This window comes from Athene cunicularia, assembly GCF_003259725.1.
Source record: "Athene cunicularia isolate RWA chromosome 14 unlocalized genomic scaffold, athCun1 chr14_part2, whole genome shotgun sequence".
NCBI classification, from domain to species: Eukaryota; Metazoa; Chordata; class Aves; order Strigiformes; family Strigidae; genus Athene; species Athene cunicularia.
The window spans coordinates 161,554-176,014 of NW_020799119.1; the positions used below are offsets into that span (position 1 = coordinate 161,554).

The 14,461-nt window shown below is 56.6% G+C and overlaps 1 protein-coding gene across 1 annotated transcript in view; it reads left to right on the forward strand.

The window, feature by feature from the left end:
* GRID2IP (Grid2 interacting protein) overlaps window positions 1-10,342 on the forward strand; it is a 27,136-nt gene extending 16,794 nt beyond the window's left edge. The window contains exons 11-19 of the mRNA XM_026859358.1: window positions 1,208-1,310; window positions 2,500-2,577; window positions 3,296-3,492; window positions 4,079-4,234; window positions 4,999-5,085; window positions 5,581-5,710; window positions 7,115-7,233; window positions 7,696-7,860; window positions 8,267-10,342. Coding sequence (XP_026715159.1) covers window positions 1,208-1,310; window positions 2,500-2,577; window positions 3,296-3,492; window positions 4,079-4,234; window positions 4,999-5,085; window positions 5,581-5,710; window positions 7,115-7,233; window positions 7,696-7,860; window positions 8,267-8,338 — 1,107 coding nt within the window. The 3' untranslated portion in view covers window positions 8,339-10,342. The remainder of the gene's footprint in view (window positions 1-1,207; window positions 1,311-2,499; window positions 2,578-3,295; window positions 3,493-4,078; window positions 4,235-4,998; window positions 5,086-5,580; window positions 5,711-7,114; window positions 7,234-7,695; window positions 7,861-8,266) is intronic.
* The last annotated feature ends 4,119 nt before the right edge of the window (window positions 10,343-14,461 follow it).

Genomic DNA, 14,461 nt, shown 5'->3' on the forward strand with positions numbered 1-14,461 from the left:
CTACTGTGTGCTTGCTGCTTGGGCATGTAGCTTTATGGGAGGACAAAGTGGGAATTCCAGAAACTTCAGGAATTTTTTGGATATGAAAAAAAAAATCACTACAAGGAAACGTCTTGTTCTCCGGGGAGAGGGACCTGCAGGGTTTCAGGTGTTTGCTATGAGGTGGGTGCCTGTGGGACTGGAAGATGATCCCAGCGCTCCCCTCCGGCTGCTCAGGACGTGAAGAACAGCACACCCGAACACATTCATCACCGTGAGACACCGGGGTGGGAAGTTACACAGAATCACAGAATCATCCTGGTTGGAAAAGCCCTTGGAGCTCCTCCAGCCCAACCATGACCCTCCCCCTGACCGTTCCCAACTCCCCCAGATCCCTCAGCGCTGGCTCAGCCCGACTCTTCAACCCCCCCAGGGGGGGGTCCCCATCCCTGGGGGGGTTGAAGAGTCGGGCTGAGCCAGCGCTGAGGGATCTGGGGGAGTTGGGAACGGTCAGGGGGAGGGTCATGGTTGGGCTGGAGGAGCTCCAAGGGCTTTTCCAACCAGGATGATTCTGTGATTCTGTGTAACTTCCCACCCCGGTGTCTCACGGTGATGAATGTGTTCGGGTGTGCTGTTCTTCACGTCCTGAGCAGCCGGAGGGGAGCGCTGGGATCATCTTCCAGTCCCACAGGCACCCACCTCATAGCAAACACCTGAAACCCTGCAGGTCCCTCTCCCCGGAGAACAAGACGTTTCCTTGTAGTGATTTTTTTTTTCATATCCAAAAAATTCCTGAAGTTTCTGGAATTCCCACTTTGTCCTCCCATAAAGCTACATGCCCAAGCAGCAAGCACACAGTAGTGCTCTGTGGGATTCCAGCTGTCTCAGGAGCTGAATGAATCCGGGGCACAGTGCTGCCAGCTGCAGGGTGTAAGGAAATGCCGATGGGGTAAACCTCTGCGTTTCTTCCTTCCTCTGAAATGAGAACAGGTCCCACCGGGAGAGCTTAGGAACTTGTGTAGGAGCTGTCTCCCCAGAGGTGAGCGGTTCACCAGGCTCTGGTTTCTGTGGGGGGTTTATGACGCCCGAGTCTCCAGTTACAGGACAGTGCATCAGGCTGTCCTGGTTTCCTCTAGGGACGCAGAGCTTAGTGTGGGACGGAGGGAAGGTGGCCCGGGGCCGGCGGGCAGTGTCGGGCTGTCCCCTGCACCAGCACGGCTCCTGACTTCTCCTCCTCCTGCAGCTCGGGGAAGACTCGGATTACGACAAGCTGAGCGATATGGTCAAATATCTCGACCTGGAGCTGCACTTCGGGACGCAGAAGCCTACGAGTAAGTACCTGAGCCCCAGGGCAGGTCCTGGTCCTGGCTGGAGGTCGCGGTGCTGGGAGGACACGGGGCGAGACGGGCAGCAAGGCAGTGCCTGGTCCTGGCTTCACACCATTCATTCATACTCAGGACCCTGTGGCTGGTGGCACAGCAGATCATTAAGGCAGAGATCGTCTCACAATCTCCCTTAATTTTCTTCACTGCCATTATCTGTTTTCTCTCCACATTGCAGTCGATCGGGGCAACAAAACTCAGCCGCAGGGTTTCGCTCCCCGTTGCGCTCGATGCTGCTTCCCAGCTCCTGCTGCACCCGCCCGGCCACCGCCAGTGCCAGGGGAACGTGGGGTGCCGGCTCTGCTCCCCAGTGCCACGGGGGCCCTGCCCGGCAGCACGGCAGAGCCCAAAGCTGCCCCACACGTTATAAGGACCCGTGCAGGGCTCCTGCTCGCTACGGTCTGTGCAGCGCAGCCGTCGGCCGGGCCCCGGCGTGCACGGGCACCGCCTCGTGCTGCAGTCACAGGAATGGCTGCAAGCCCCGATGGCAGCTCGGTTGCTTTGAGCCCCGAAACAGCCACAAAAACATTTCTCTGTCCATAGAGCCTGTCACAAGCAACACTTTTCTTTCTACATCTATAAGTAGTTAGCTCCCCCCAAGACCTACGTGTGGGGTCTGTAGCTGCCTGCCGTGCAGCCTCCCCCATCGCTCGTGAACCGGGGACTCCTGCAGCCCCAGCGACGGGGCTCTCCCACCCACCGGGGTCCCTGGGCGCTGCCAATGGGGAAAAGTGAAATGCCAGTGGGACGTCTGAGCTCTCCCGCAAGGGACGTGATGCACGGTGGCAGCGTGGGCAGAGCCGAGCTAGAGCAGGCTGATACAGAGGGGACTGGCAGTGGAAGTGGGGTGAAGCAGGATTCTTCGCAGGGGCTGTCTTTATCGGGATGTTTCTGGGCAGTCTGGGATTTTCTGTGTGTTTCACCTCTTGTTTTACCTTTTTCAGCTCCAACTGAGTCCTCCATTGAGGAGATCTTTGAATCGCAGAATTCAAGGATTCCCGGAGCCATTGCTGTGTGCAAAGCATCAGTTCTCCTCCTTTTCATTCATGGTTTCACTGTTTTCAGGACAGTTTTCTTCCTGCTGGAGCCGGCTGAGCCTGTCCTTACCTGTGATTAAATCTTTCAGTTTCTCTTCCAGAGCCAACTCTCATGCCTGAAAACTTTAAAAAGAAAGACGTGGTTGAAATTTTGTCCCACAAAAAGGCCTACAACACATGTAAGTAAACATCACGGTGAATGTACCCCCAAAACGGGCCCAGAGATGGGGCCGGGGATGTAGAGAACTGGAAAGGTAAAAGGAAGGCGGCTACATGAGCACAATCCCACGAGCGCAATCCCACGAGCAGAAGCTCTGCTGGGCTGGGCTGTTCCTCCAGGCTGGGCTCGGCGCTGGGCGGGGGCGAGAAAGTGGCTTTATAAAAAAGGACGGAGGTGGGATGTGACTCATTGGCCTGGGAAGGGACTGGGGCAGTGAGGGTGTGGGGGGCCATCCTGCCCTGCTGCCCGCCGGGGAAGGGTCCGTGTTGCTTCTCCAGGACGTGCTTCTGGCAGGACGGAGAGTGGGAGGGCTTGGCGGGACCCTGCGAGCCCCTGGGCTCCTGGCCACGGGGGATGTGGGAGAGGAGGAGGCGCTGGGGGTGGTTTCCAGCCTGATGTGTGGGTGATGTACAGGCATGTGGTGCAATGCCCGGGGGGGTCTGCAGGACCAGAGTGACTCCTTGGGTCCCCGTGGGCCTTGGGGAGCAGAAAGTCCTTCCCCTCCTCAGCGCTGACCCTGCGCCAGCGTGGGCACGTGGAGAAGTCCACGTCACCCTCACGCCGTGGAGAGATGGAGCTTCGCCTCCCAGCCCCATCCTGCCGGGCTGCCTGTCCACCCCAGTCCCTGGGATCGGGTCGCCCTCCCCTCCCAAGTGACACACCTCCCTTGCCCCCAGCCATCCTGATAGCCCACCTCAAGCTCTCGCACATCGAGCTGCGCCAGATCCTCATGACGATGGAGACCGACCGCCTGGAGCCTTCCCACATCAAGCAGCTCTTGCTGTACGCCCCGGACGGGGAGGAAGTCCAGCGCTTCCAGAGCTACAAGGAGAACCCCGGCAAGCTGAGCGAGCCCGACCAGTTTGTGCTGCAGGTAACTGGGCAGGGCCGTGCTCCGGGAGCGAGGGCTCTGCATGTGTCCCCGGGATGTCCCGTTGCGAGCTGGGGGGAAGGAAAACACACAACAGGGAGGAGAACAGCAAGACGCTGCTCTGCTGATGCATGCAGAATCGCAGAATCATCTCGGTTGGAAAAGACCTTGAAGATCATCTCGTCAACCATTTCCTGACCGTTCTCAAAACAGTGGGTGGGCAGAGCTGGTGGCTCTGGTCACAAGGACTGCTGGCGAGCGATGCTCGGGGCGTCTGCAGCTCCCACAGCGGCTGTTTTACAGCCAAACCATACCAGAATGTTTACCCCACGGTAAGAGTGACTTTGCCCACCTCTGACTTACTTTCTGTTGACAAAGTCCCTCGTAGCTATTGGCACAAAACCTTCCATCCCGTGGCAGCGATCTGCCCGTCTGTGGGCTCCAGCCGCCGTCCCAGCGGCTCCACGGCGTCGCCGGCGCTAACACGTGCATCCTGCTTTCACGTGCAGGGAAATGTGTCAGGAAAAGCACCGTACAGGAGGGATTATGGCTGATGGCGGTAGCAGTAATTTTCTCCTTTTGCTCTCAGATGTTGTCAGTACCAGAGTACAAGATCCGGCTGCGCAGCCTACATTTTAAGACCACTCTGCAGGAGAAGACAGAGGAGATCAAAGCCAGCTACGAGTGCATCTGCAAGGCCTCTCTAGAGCTGAAAAGCAGCAAGAAGTTGGCCAAGATTTTGGAGGTCAGAACAGTCCTTCCTCCTGGTAACGGCCACCGGGGGTCCCCCCTGTCTGCAGGCATGCCCGCAGGCAGCCGGGCGCAACGCCAGCCCCACGGCTGTGCTCTGGGCTCCTGGCCTGGCCAGGCTCCATCCCCTGGCATCTCCCACTGGTATTGGCGTGGGGGGGTCCTGGCACGGGGAGGATGCAGGGGGGCAGGTTGCAGACGGCCTTGCACCCACCCGCAGCAGGGCTGCAGGAGCCAGGAACCCGCCTGGTAACACAGCAGAGCCCAGAGGTCGTCCTTCGGCTGAGATGGAGCTGGGGGATGTGGGTTTGTGGAACTGGGGGATGCGGGGTTTGCCCAGGCAGTCACTGTGTGCGTGTCTCGTGCAGGGAGCACTGCAGGCTGGTCCCTGTGCATGCTGTGGGCTTGTGCTAGCCCATGGGCTTGTACCAGCCCTGCTGTGGTGCAGACAGGGGTCCCAACGCGGACCTGGCCGGTGTGGGTGATGGGGTGAGATTCTGCCTTTAACGTGCCTTCATCCGCCTCATCTAACCCAGCGAACGGACGGAGAAGCTTTTATTAATGGCGCTTTATGAGCGCTTAGCAGAAGTGACCTGACACAAAAAAAGGTGCTTTCCCACCGTCCTGGAGGCCTTTTCCCTCTGCTCCTACCCCACCGTCGGGAGGTCTCTGTGACCCACAAGCGGGGACGAAAGGCGAAGGGACGATGGAAGTGCGGGAGGTCACTGGCCAGTCGCTCACTGAGGTTTCTCTTTGCAGTTTGTGCTGGCGATGGGAAATTATCTGAACAATGGGCAACCCAAGACCAGCAAAACAACAGGCTTCAAAATCAACTTTCTCACCGAGGTAAGGTGAAGCATCCTTGTTCCCGTGCTGGAGCTCCAAGTGCCCGGTTCATGGTGCCCGTCCTCGGACCTGGGGGACCCGAGGGCGGGCAGGGACGGGTGCGCAGGGTTGGTTTCAGAAAGGCTCTAACAGTGGGCTGGTGCTTCAGTGCGCGGGGACCTGAGCTCCAGCCCTTCTGGCTGTGGGGTGGGAGGAGACGAAGGTTTTTATCCCACGTGGGTCACTGTGGGACTCCCGAGGGGTGGGGGACGAGGTGAGAGGCCTGACCTGTGGGAGGGAGGCATTGCTTAGCATCTGGATGCCGCTAATCTGGGCGTAACGTGCTGTGTAAACATTAAATGTCCTATTTAAACATTAATCCACGTAGCATGGCTGGGAATTGCCAGGCACGTGAACGCGGGGTGAGCTGAGCAGGACGGGGGAGCCCCCGTGTATTCGGGTGCTTGGCAAAACCCTCTGCAGAGGAACCTCCTTCCTTGTTTTGCTTCTCCGCAGCTGAACACGACCAAGACTGTGGATGGGAAATCCACCTTCCTGCACATTCTTGCCAAATCACTAAGCCAACACTTCCCAGAGCTCCTGGGCTTTGCCAAGGATCTTCCTACAGTGCCGCTTGCTGCCAAAGGTAAAGGAACAAAAACATCTGCAGGCTTTGTGTCTCCCTGCACTTCTCTTGGTTTTGTACAGGTCTGGAATCAGCCATGAGCTGCGCAGCGTTGGCACCCGAAAGAAGTGAGGGATGGTCCTGAGTGAGGGATGGGGTTAGGAAGGGACGAGCTTAGTGACAGGGGAGGTCCCACCCGTCCCGTGCTCCCACCACACATGGGAGTGCCTAGACAAGGCTCTGTCCCTGACCTGAACCTTCCTTCTGACTTGGAAAAGCACTTCTCGAGTTCAGAGGTGTCTTGGAAGTGCAAACGAGGCAGAGGAGAGGGAAGTGCCAGGAGCGGGTCTGCTCCACCCAGCCTCTGCCCCCTCCCACCCCCAGCGTGATCCTCCGCAGCGTGGCCGCCGGCGTTATCACTGCCTGCAATCGTGGGTGGTACGGGGTGTAGAGCACCCTCCGTGTTAGGAGTTCACAGTCCAGTCACAGGGACGTCGTGCTGACACACGAGGATCACGCAGCTTCGCTGGTTGCGATTAAAAAACAGTCCTGTAGGTGCTGGGGGGGTTATCATCCGTCCGCTGGCGTTGGTGGTGTCACAGCAGGCAAAGCGTGGGCTGCGGTCTCCTTGCACGCCGTCCCCGGTTGTTTGTGAGTAATTCCCTTGGGAATTAGTGCTGCAACTGGGAAATAAAGGAGAAAGTTCAGGCCTGGAGATGTAAATTTCTGCTTGATGAAGGTCTGGACCTGTAGCTTTCCTAGCTGGATTTTGTATCTGGCCTAACTGTTAGATAACACTCGGATAACCTTAGATAACAGCTCCCTGCTGCCCAATCGCATTCCTCTTTGCACCCAGTTTCAGACCTCGTGCCATCCAGGGCTGCCCAGCTTCGCTCTTATACAGGCCACGGAGCGAGGCAGCTGCCGCCCGCAGCCCCGACCCTCTTGACGTGCTGCAGCTCACCTTCTCCCTTGCCTGCACAAGAGCCACGGCTTGGCTGCCCGAGGCAGGAAGGATTCTGAACTGCTCCTCACTCCCTGGAGCGCTGGTGCTGTGACGAGATGCCACGAGGGCAGGCGGGATGTCGGCCCGTGTCCCACCCACCTGTACCCTCCCTCCCAAGTCAGGTCCCTGCGCATCCATCCCTGCCCTCGTGCTGCTGAGCCCTGCACGCTCCTTGAACTTGGCACATCCCAGGCTCCTTTTGAGGTTCTTGGCATCTCTTGGCCCGAGCACCCAGCACGGGCTGCTGGCGGCCAGCAGGAACCTCTGGTGGTCCACCACAGCGCGGACAGGTCGTGCAGAGCCGTGAGGACAGACAGACTGAGCCACCCTGCCCCACGGCCCCGCTCGCTGCCCTCGCTCTGCGGCGGGAAACGAGCCCGCCCAAGTCTCCCAACGCTGTTGACTTCTCTCTTCTGCAGTGAACCAGAGGACACTAACGGCTGACCTGAAGGACCTGCACACCACCGTCAGTGACATACAGCTGGCCTGCCACAACATGCCAGCTACCGCAGAGGACAGGTTTGCAGTTGTGATGACTGTATCCTTCTGTAAAAGGGGCAAACCATCCGTGGGACTTAACTCCCCTCCCAGTAAAACCATTTCGTTGTCTCTGTGTCTCCTTGGTAAGCAGCAGGGCTGTGTCCAGCTGGTAAGAAAGCACCACCTCAGCACTTGGTGGGAGCGTGGGGGAAATCTCCACCCTCCACTCACTCAGCCAGCAGGGGAAACAGCTTTTGCGGTGACCCCTGGTGCACATGCCTCTGTGTGGCAGAAACCCTGTGCCACGAGGCCAGAAAACTCTCCGAGTCGTCTTTCCTTCCAGAGAGGCGCTGTTAGGGACAGCCGAGCGTGCCAGCGGGCTCCCTTTGCATGTGGCCGCAGCCTGCGTTTGCAGCAGGTCCCTTCTTAGGCCTGAGAGGAAACCCAGGCATTCGAGAAGTGATTCTGACCTGTGCCAGGCCCACAGTGCGGCTGGTTTTCCTTAAGCCGGTTCTCTCAGTCCTTCCTGGAGAGCGCCCAGCCTGCCATGCGATCCCTGGACGACCTGCAGCACAAGGCCATGGAAGAGTTCAGCAAGGTGTTGTCCTTCTTTGGGGAAGACTCGAAAATGACAACTTCTGAAGCTTTCTTCGGCATTTTTGCAGAATTCATGAGCAAGTTTGAGGTGAGTCGCGCTTTGCAAAACCAGCCAGGGAGCGGTTTCCTGTTAAGTGTCAGTGAAGCGTTTCACTTGCCTGTGAGCTGTGGGAACGAGACGAGCTTTTTGTGAGCACGTGTGTACCTGGGCGTCCGTAAAGTGCAGTTTTTCTCACGTACAAGTTGGCTGGCTGGGGCGGGAGGCTGAGGTGAGGGCTGGTGCACCAGCCCCGTGGAAGGTAAAGCAGAAGTTGTCACGGTCTGATGTTCTTGGTTAGTGAAGGCTGGGTCGTGGCACCACAAAGCAGGTGCAAGTCCAGGAGGAAGCCAGGGAAGAAATAAGTCTGGAGTGGGGCCAGTCCCATTGAAACATCTCCCTGTCCACACCCGCCGCCCGTGTCTGATCCTCAGCTCCTTTGCTCTCTCTCCCGCAGCGGGCGCTCAGCGATGTGCAGGTCGGCGAGAGCCAGCGCAGCCCCAGGATGACCTCCCCCCTTGCCTGGTGATGGGCCTGCAGCAACGCAAGGTGCAACAATTTATTGCCAACAAAGTGCAATTTGCTCCTGTTGAGTTTGGTTGTAAATACGCTGCTGTCACCTGCTGCCACCAAGCGGAACCACGGGCCGAGGGGTCGGGGCAGTTTGGACGCTGGAAAGGCACCGTAGGTGGAAGTGGATGGATGCGAGGGGGAGGCACAGGGACTTGAGGGTGAACACCGTGCTGGTCTTGACAACAGCTTTCTTAGCGTCCTCCATTTCTGGTGTATTACCGAGTCAAGGATTTCAGATGCATCTGGGTAAAACCCTGCTGTCCTGCACTTCCAGAACACGTACAACTGGCACCAGAAGTTGCTGGACACTTTCCCCACGGGCAGTGCCCCAGCACGGCTGTGCCAGGAGTCAGCGCCCGCAGGATGCAACTTTCCCAGGCCGGCTCCTCCCCGCCAGCCTCGGGGCCGGGGATAGAGCCCAGCTGCAGGTTCCCTGTAGCTCGGACAAGGAAGGGAGCGCAGGGGGGATGAGAAGGAGGGATGCCACCAGCGCCTGCTGCCCCAGGACCCTGAGGAGCGACGCTGCTGAGCTCCTCTCAAGCCCCTCTCCAAGCCCTCCTGCCCCTGAGCGGTGCACCAAGGGGCTGGGGCTCCACCCGAAGAGACTGTAACAACAGAGGTGGCCCGGAGGCTTTAATCCCCCACCGCTGCAGGCCAGTGGCAACAGAAAGCAACACAACCTTGCAGAACCCTTCCGGCACGTCCACGTGGTCCCAAATACGGATCCAGTCTGGTTCTACCCAGCTGCGTGGGAGAGGAAGGAAAGCCCGGAGTCCTTCCTAGCCTTCAGCTTTGCTTAAAGCTGTGGCAGAGGCTGGCAGGTCTTGAAGCCTTCCCAAGAGTTTAACATCATCAGCTCTAGGCTTATTTGAACTCGCCACGAGACATAAATCCCTGAGCGTTTTGGTGCCTCCTTGGAAAGTACAGAGCCCCTGGTAGCCTGAAAATGAGCGGGAGTCCTCTGCAGCCCTGAGACTGCCTCTGGGGCACAGCAGAGGCCAGCAAGAAATAGAGCCCCTGCCCTCCTAGCGACTCCGAGGGCTGGAGTCCTGAGAGTCCCTTTACCGTACACCCAGGGAACTCTCCAAGCGTGCAAATCCTCCTTTCGGCAACGTCTGGTTGTAATTTGGATGACTTACCTCCCTCTGAGACGTCCCCTGGGACAAAAGGGCTAGCAGCATCCCGTGGGCAGTGCACGCGTTCTCCGGGCGCCGCTGTGCCCCGAGAGCTTTAGGGCAGCAACCCCCCAGTGCCGGGCGCTGCTCCCTGCAAAACGCACCCGTTGCCTTTCGAACCTGCAGCCTCCTGCCCCGCGGAAGCGCCCCAGCGAGCCGTAGCGTAGGAAACCTCCCCCCAGCCCATTGCCAGAGCAAGAGCCCTCGCCGCAGCCTCTGCTCACCTCCACAATCACCAACCGGTGCATTATTTATGGGAGACCTTGTGACCATCAAACCTTTGGTTTTCAGTATTTTTTTTTTAAACCCCGCTGTAGAACGTGAAGCGTATTTTCACGAGAGTTCTCTGTTTATACAGCTTCAAGTGCCAGGTAGTTTCTAGCGTCGTGTTCCCAGAGGTCCAGCCCTGTCTGTCTCTGCCTGGGGACAGGGCAATGCTCACTCAGCTCCTCTTCCCACTTTGGATGCTGCACACTGCATTCGGCTGATTTTCTCTTTTTTTCTTTTTTTTTTTTTTCCTCTTTTCTAAAAACATACTCAACCACTTGAAACTGTCATTACAAATGTGAAAATGCTGTACATAGATTTTGCTACATGTTGTACCTTTCCAAAATAGTTAGAACTCCAATTCCTTTGGTATTTTTATGTGAATATTTTCAGAGAACCAGAACTTCTGACATATGGTTATATTATTTGATAACGGGACTATGTATATTCCCAATTCAGTCTCTACCCAATGCCTATGTGCTATTCCTAAAATAAAGCTGCTGCCTTCTGCCTCCTGACTGCGCGTCCCTCTGTGTTTTGTCATAAATCGCTTTGTAGGACAGCTGCAGGTGGAGGTGTGAGGAATTCTGCATCGGGCACTTCTGTGGCTGCGCTTCTCAGTGCTGGCCCCTCACACCTACGGGAGAGAGATGCAGGATCTGACCTTGCTGGGTTTGGGCTGGCATGAGGAAAATAACTGCATAATTGTGAAAAGACCTGCTTGCGTGCCAGCGTGCAGGCTAGCGTGATGAATATGAGCAGCAAATTCTTAAAATAGTATGGATTTTTTCTGCAACCTTCAGAAGAAAACATCTAATGAGCGAATGAGCCAGTGAATTGTTTCCCTCTGAAAAGGAATTCTTGGCTGAGGTTGAGCTTATGTCCCCGGAGCAATTTATCTCCCTTTACACTAACAGCAGATAGATAGGGACGGGCTCCGTATCAGATTTCCTGGTTGTAGTTTAGCTTGTTTACAGCACCTGCTCAATCACTGGGCCCTGCCTGGAGGCCACGGCACCGCAACTCTGAAACGGCTCCCAACAGAGTTAACAAAAACGTTATGGTAGAGGTTCTCACTGAGCAGACGCATTTTAAGCCCTCGAACCCCTCCTGATGTTCCTTTAGCCCTCCTGGCTGGTCCAGCCTGGTTCTTCTGCAGCCCCGGGGATGTCGAGGCGCCCGGCATGGCCGTCAGAGCTCCCACCGGCGCGGCCAGACGCCGCTACAGAAATGATAACCTGGAGCACGGTACCCACGGCACTCGGCATCACTCACTGCTCACGCTGGGTTTGCTCGCTCTTGGTAACTGCAAGCATTAGGTAATTTTTCCCCGGAATCAGTGCGCTGGCTGGACACTCTCCTTTTAGGCTGAACAGAGTTCCTGAATCAGCCTCGAGCATGGGATTGTCTTCTCAGGAAAGCCTGTCCTTGGAAAGGAAATAATAACTCAGGCAGCAGCCCGGGGTCAGTGCGGGGAGCGCAGCCATGGCGTGGCTCCTGCTCCACGGGGTGCCACGTCCGTCCTCTGACAGAGGCAGGGAAACAATGACCCTGAAAATCCCAGGTTACATTCCAAACCTCGGATTATTTAAAGATTTTCACTTTTTCCTGCAAGAAATGGGGAATAAAAGACCTCAAAGAGGAAATGAGCAGCGTTAGTGAAGTTGGGGGTGAAGACACGATGGCAGCTTCACTGGCTGGGATAAACCAGCACCAGGCTGGCACCTCCAGGCCAAAGTGGAGCCACGAATGAACCCTCCCTCTAAGTATTTCGATAGTGGTTTGAAGGGCCACGGTCTGTAATTATTTTCCAGGTGCCATGAATGATGCCAAAGAGACAAAGAGAGGTCTCAGCTTCAGACTGGAAGTGCTGCAAGTCGGGACAAAGTGGCACAGACTGGGAGCCAGCACAGGGCACCTGGATGCTGAATTTGAAGCCCTTGAGGATCCACCTTGTTCTAACGCAGTTTAGGAAAATCTGGGTTTTCTAAATTCTGGCAGATCAAATTAAAGTGTCCCCAATCACAAGATCCAAAGGTCTTCACGTTCATCAGAATTGTAGCTGAGTGTGAAACAATGAGATAAAATACAGATACTGGGTTTTTCCCACTTTGCTTTCTGGTTTCTTAGACTCTGAGGTGTCTTTTGATTTTGGTGGTTTTTTTTGTTTTTTTTTTTTTAAACTTGTCTCCATTGTCAATCTAGAAAACTCAAAAGCGAAGGTGAGAGCTGAATTTCTGGTTCTAGTGGCTGAGATTGTCAGAGAAGGGGCAAGTTGCAGAAACCCTTTGGTAAAAGCAGTGAGCGAGAGAGACGAAAGCAGCACCTGGGCTCAGAGATGCCGCTCACGCGTGGCCAGCGATGCGGGACCGGCGCTGCCCGGGGGCTTCCCTGCTTGGGTGAGCCCTTCACCCGGGCGCTGCAGGAGAGCTGAGGATCCACCAGTAAAACAAGCCCTTAGGGGATGCCACAGAGGAGAATTCGGGTTGATAACTCCACCGTCAGGACGTGGATTAGGCCAGTGCCCACGCTCCATCTGCCCTCCCAGCCCTGGGCTACCTGCCCGGCAAGAGACACGGGGCTTCTCGGCAGTGCTGCCCCGGGCTCTGGGCACCCCGATTTCAGGGGGGTACGAGCTGCCTCCTGCCAGGTCTCTCGCTGTGCCGGAAGCTCTTCAGCATCACTCTCTGAGTGGTATTTCACCGTAAGGGTTTACCAGGTTTTTCGGACAGATGGTGCCGAAGCCAAAACCTCCAGCCTGGTCCCAGAAGAGGACCCGATCCTGGGATTGACCTACAGACAGAAATGAGTTGTGAGCCCCAGCCCTTGGATGAACTCTGCTCTCCGTAAGGTGTAGGCATAAACTCAGAGGCAGGACTAGCTGTCAGCTCCCCCCTGTGTCACGGGCTGTCAGCTTGAGAGGACATCAGCACAGATTTTTTTTTATTGTCACTTGTCCCTTCTCTAGCTGCGCAGATTGCTTAAGAGAATGGCACTCTGTGGAGTTTGACCCATGAGCCCTGATAGTGAAAATAATACACTTCTCACCAGAGCCACGGGAGACTGAAAGAGTAACTCCAGGCAATTAGTTTAACTTTGACTATAAATATTCCTTCTCATTCCTTGTGACACCGTTAACAGCTCCGCTGGCAAACCCCGATTCTCTGGCAATATTTAAGCTGCCTGTCCGTTGGCAGAGGCTTGGTGGTGCCCGGCGCAGGGAACAGAATGAGACCCAGCTGAGCGCAGTAAGTTCTCTTTCAGCTTCTACCTCGAGCCGGGGAGCTCCGGTCGGCGCGTGGGTTTGGGGCTGATGCTGGGCTGCGTGTCAGCCCCCGGTGAGCGGCGTGTCTTTAGGAGGTGGATGGACCTGAGGATGCTTTAAAAAATCCTGTTGAGGAGGCATTTAGAGCGGTACGGTCCGGATGGGTTACTCGAGACCCACGTGGGCTGCGTCTCTCCCGGCACCGTTGATAAAGGGCTGGCTTCAGCGGCTTCATTTCAATGCCACGGGTGTTCCTTCCTCACAATCTCTGGCGAGGAAAGTGCAGCCGCCTGTGCCAGGAACCGAGGGAGACCAGGCTGTGAGCTGAATTCACAAAACGGGCAAAATTTCCACTGGGCTGTGGCAGAGTTAAGATCTGAAATCAGAACAACCGAGCCTACTGCATTTTTCTAATGCCCAGCCTCACCCCCGGCTCCGGGAGCCGCAAGAGGAGCTTTAACCAGGCGCTGGGAATTTCCCCTGGAGTGGATCCCACATTTCCTTTCTTCACTGACAGGCAGGACGAATGCCTGTAGGGCTCTGCCCCAGACCTGCACACATTCGGGGGTCTCACACACGTGGCTGAATCCCGAGTGAGACCCAGCCCGTGTAGCTGATAGTGGCTCTGGGAACCCCCCAGCGCAGGCCTGAGGTGGGAAGTGGCTCAGGATGAAAAGAAGCAGCAATATCAGAGCAACAAAAGAGAAAGTAGGAGGTGTTAGAGCAGGCTTAGCAATATCCCAAGGCTGGCATACCGAACCCTAATTTTCTTTTCCTAGTTAGAGGTTAAGCATGCCAGTAAGAACTCAGCAACAGCCAAGACACGTTGCCTCTTAAAGAGGTAAGATAGCACTGGTCTCCTGATCGTCAGTGCTCTGCATCCTTGCAAGGCAGAAGCTCCCAAGGAATTCAGTGGGATACAGGGGCTCTACAAGGCACAGAAAAGGCTCTGCCAAGGGGCTGCCAGCCCCTGGTCCCAGCCTGGCTCTGCCACCACTGCCACGCAGCCAGAGCATGGCTCAGTACCGCCTTTGGCTCTTGTGCTGGAGGCTCCTGATGTCCCAGGCTACCACCCCTCAGCTGCGGAAAGTGGGTGATGGTCTGGTATCTGCCACTGGAAAACTCCTTAGTTATTGCCCGACCTTTTCATAACCGCAGGAGCGCAGCAGCTCCAGGCAGAGCCCGTGCTGCAGGACTGGGCGTAGCGGGGACACAGGGCAGGGCTTGTCCTCCTGAATACTGCCCGGCCGGGGAATCGCGGCATCTCCGTCACTGCGGTGCTTGCGGCTCTGTTCCCTCTCCGCTGCCTGCTCACACCTGGGCACCGGGAGCCCGGCGCAGCCGCGGTGCAGGAGGGCGCCCGTTGTGCTTC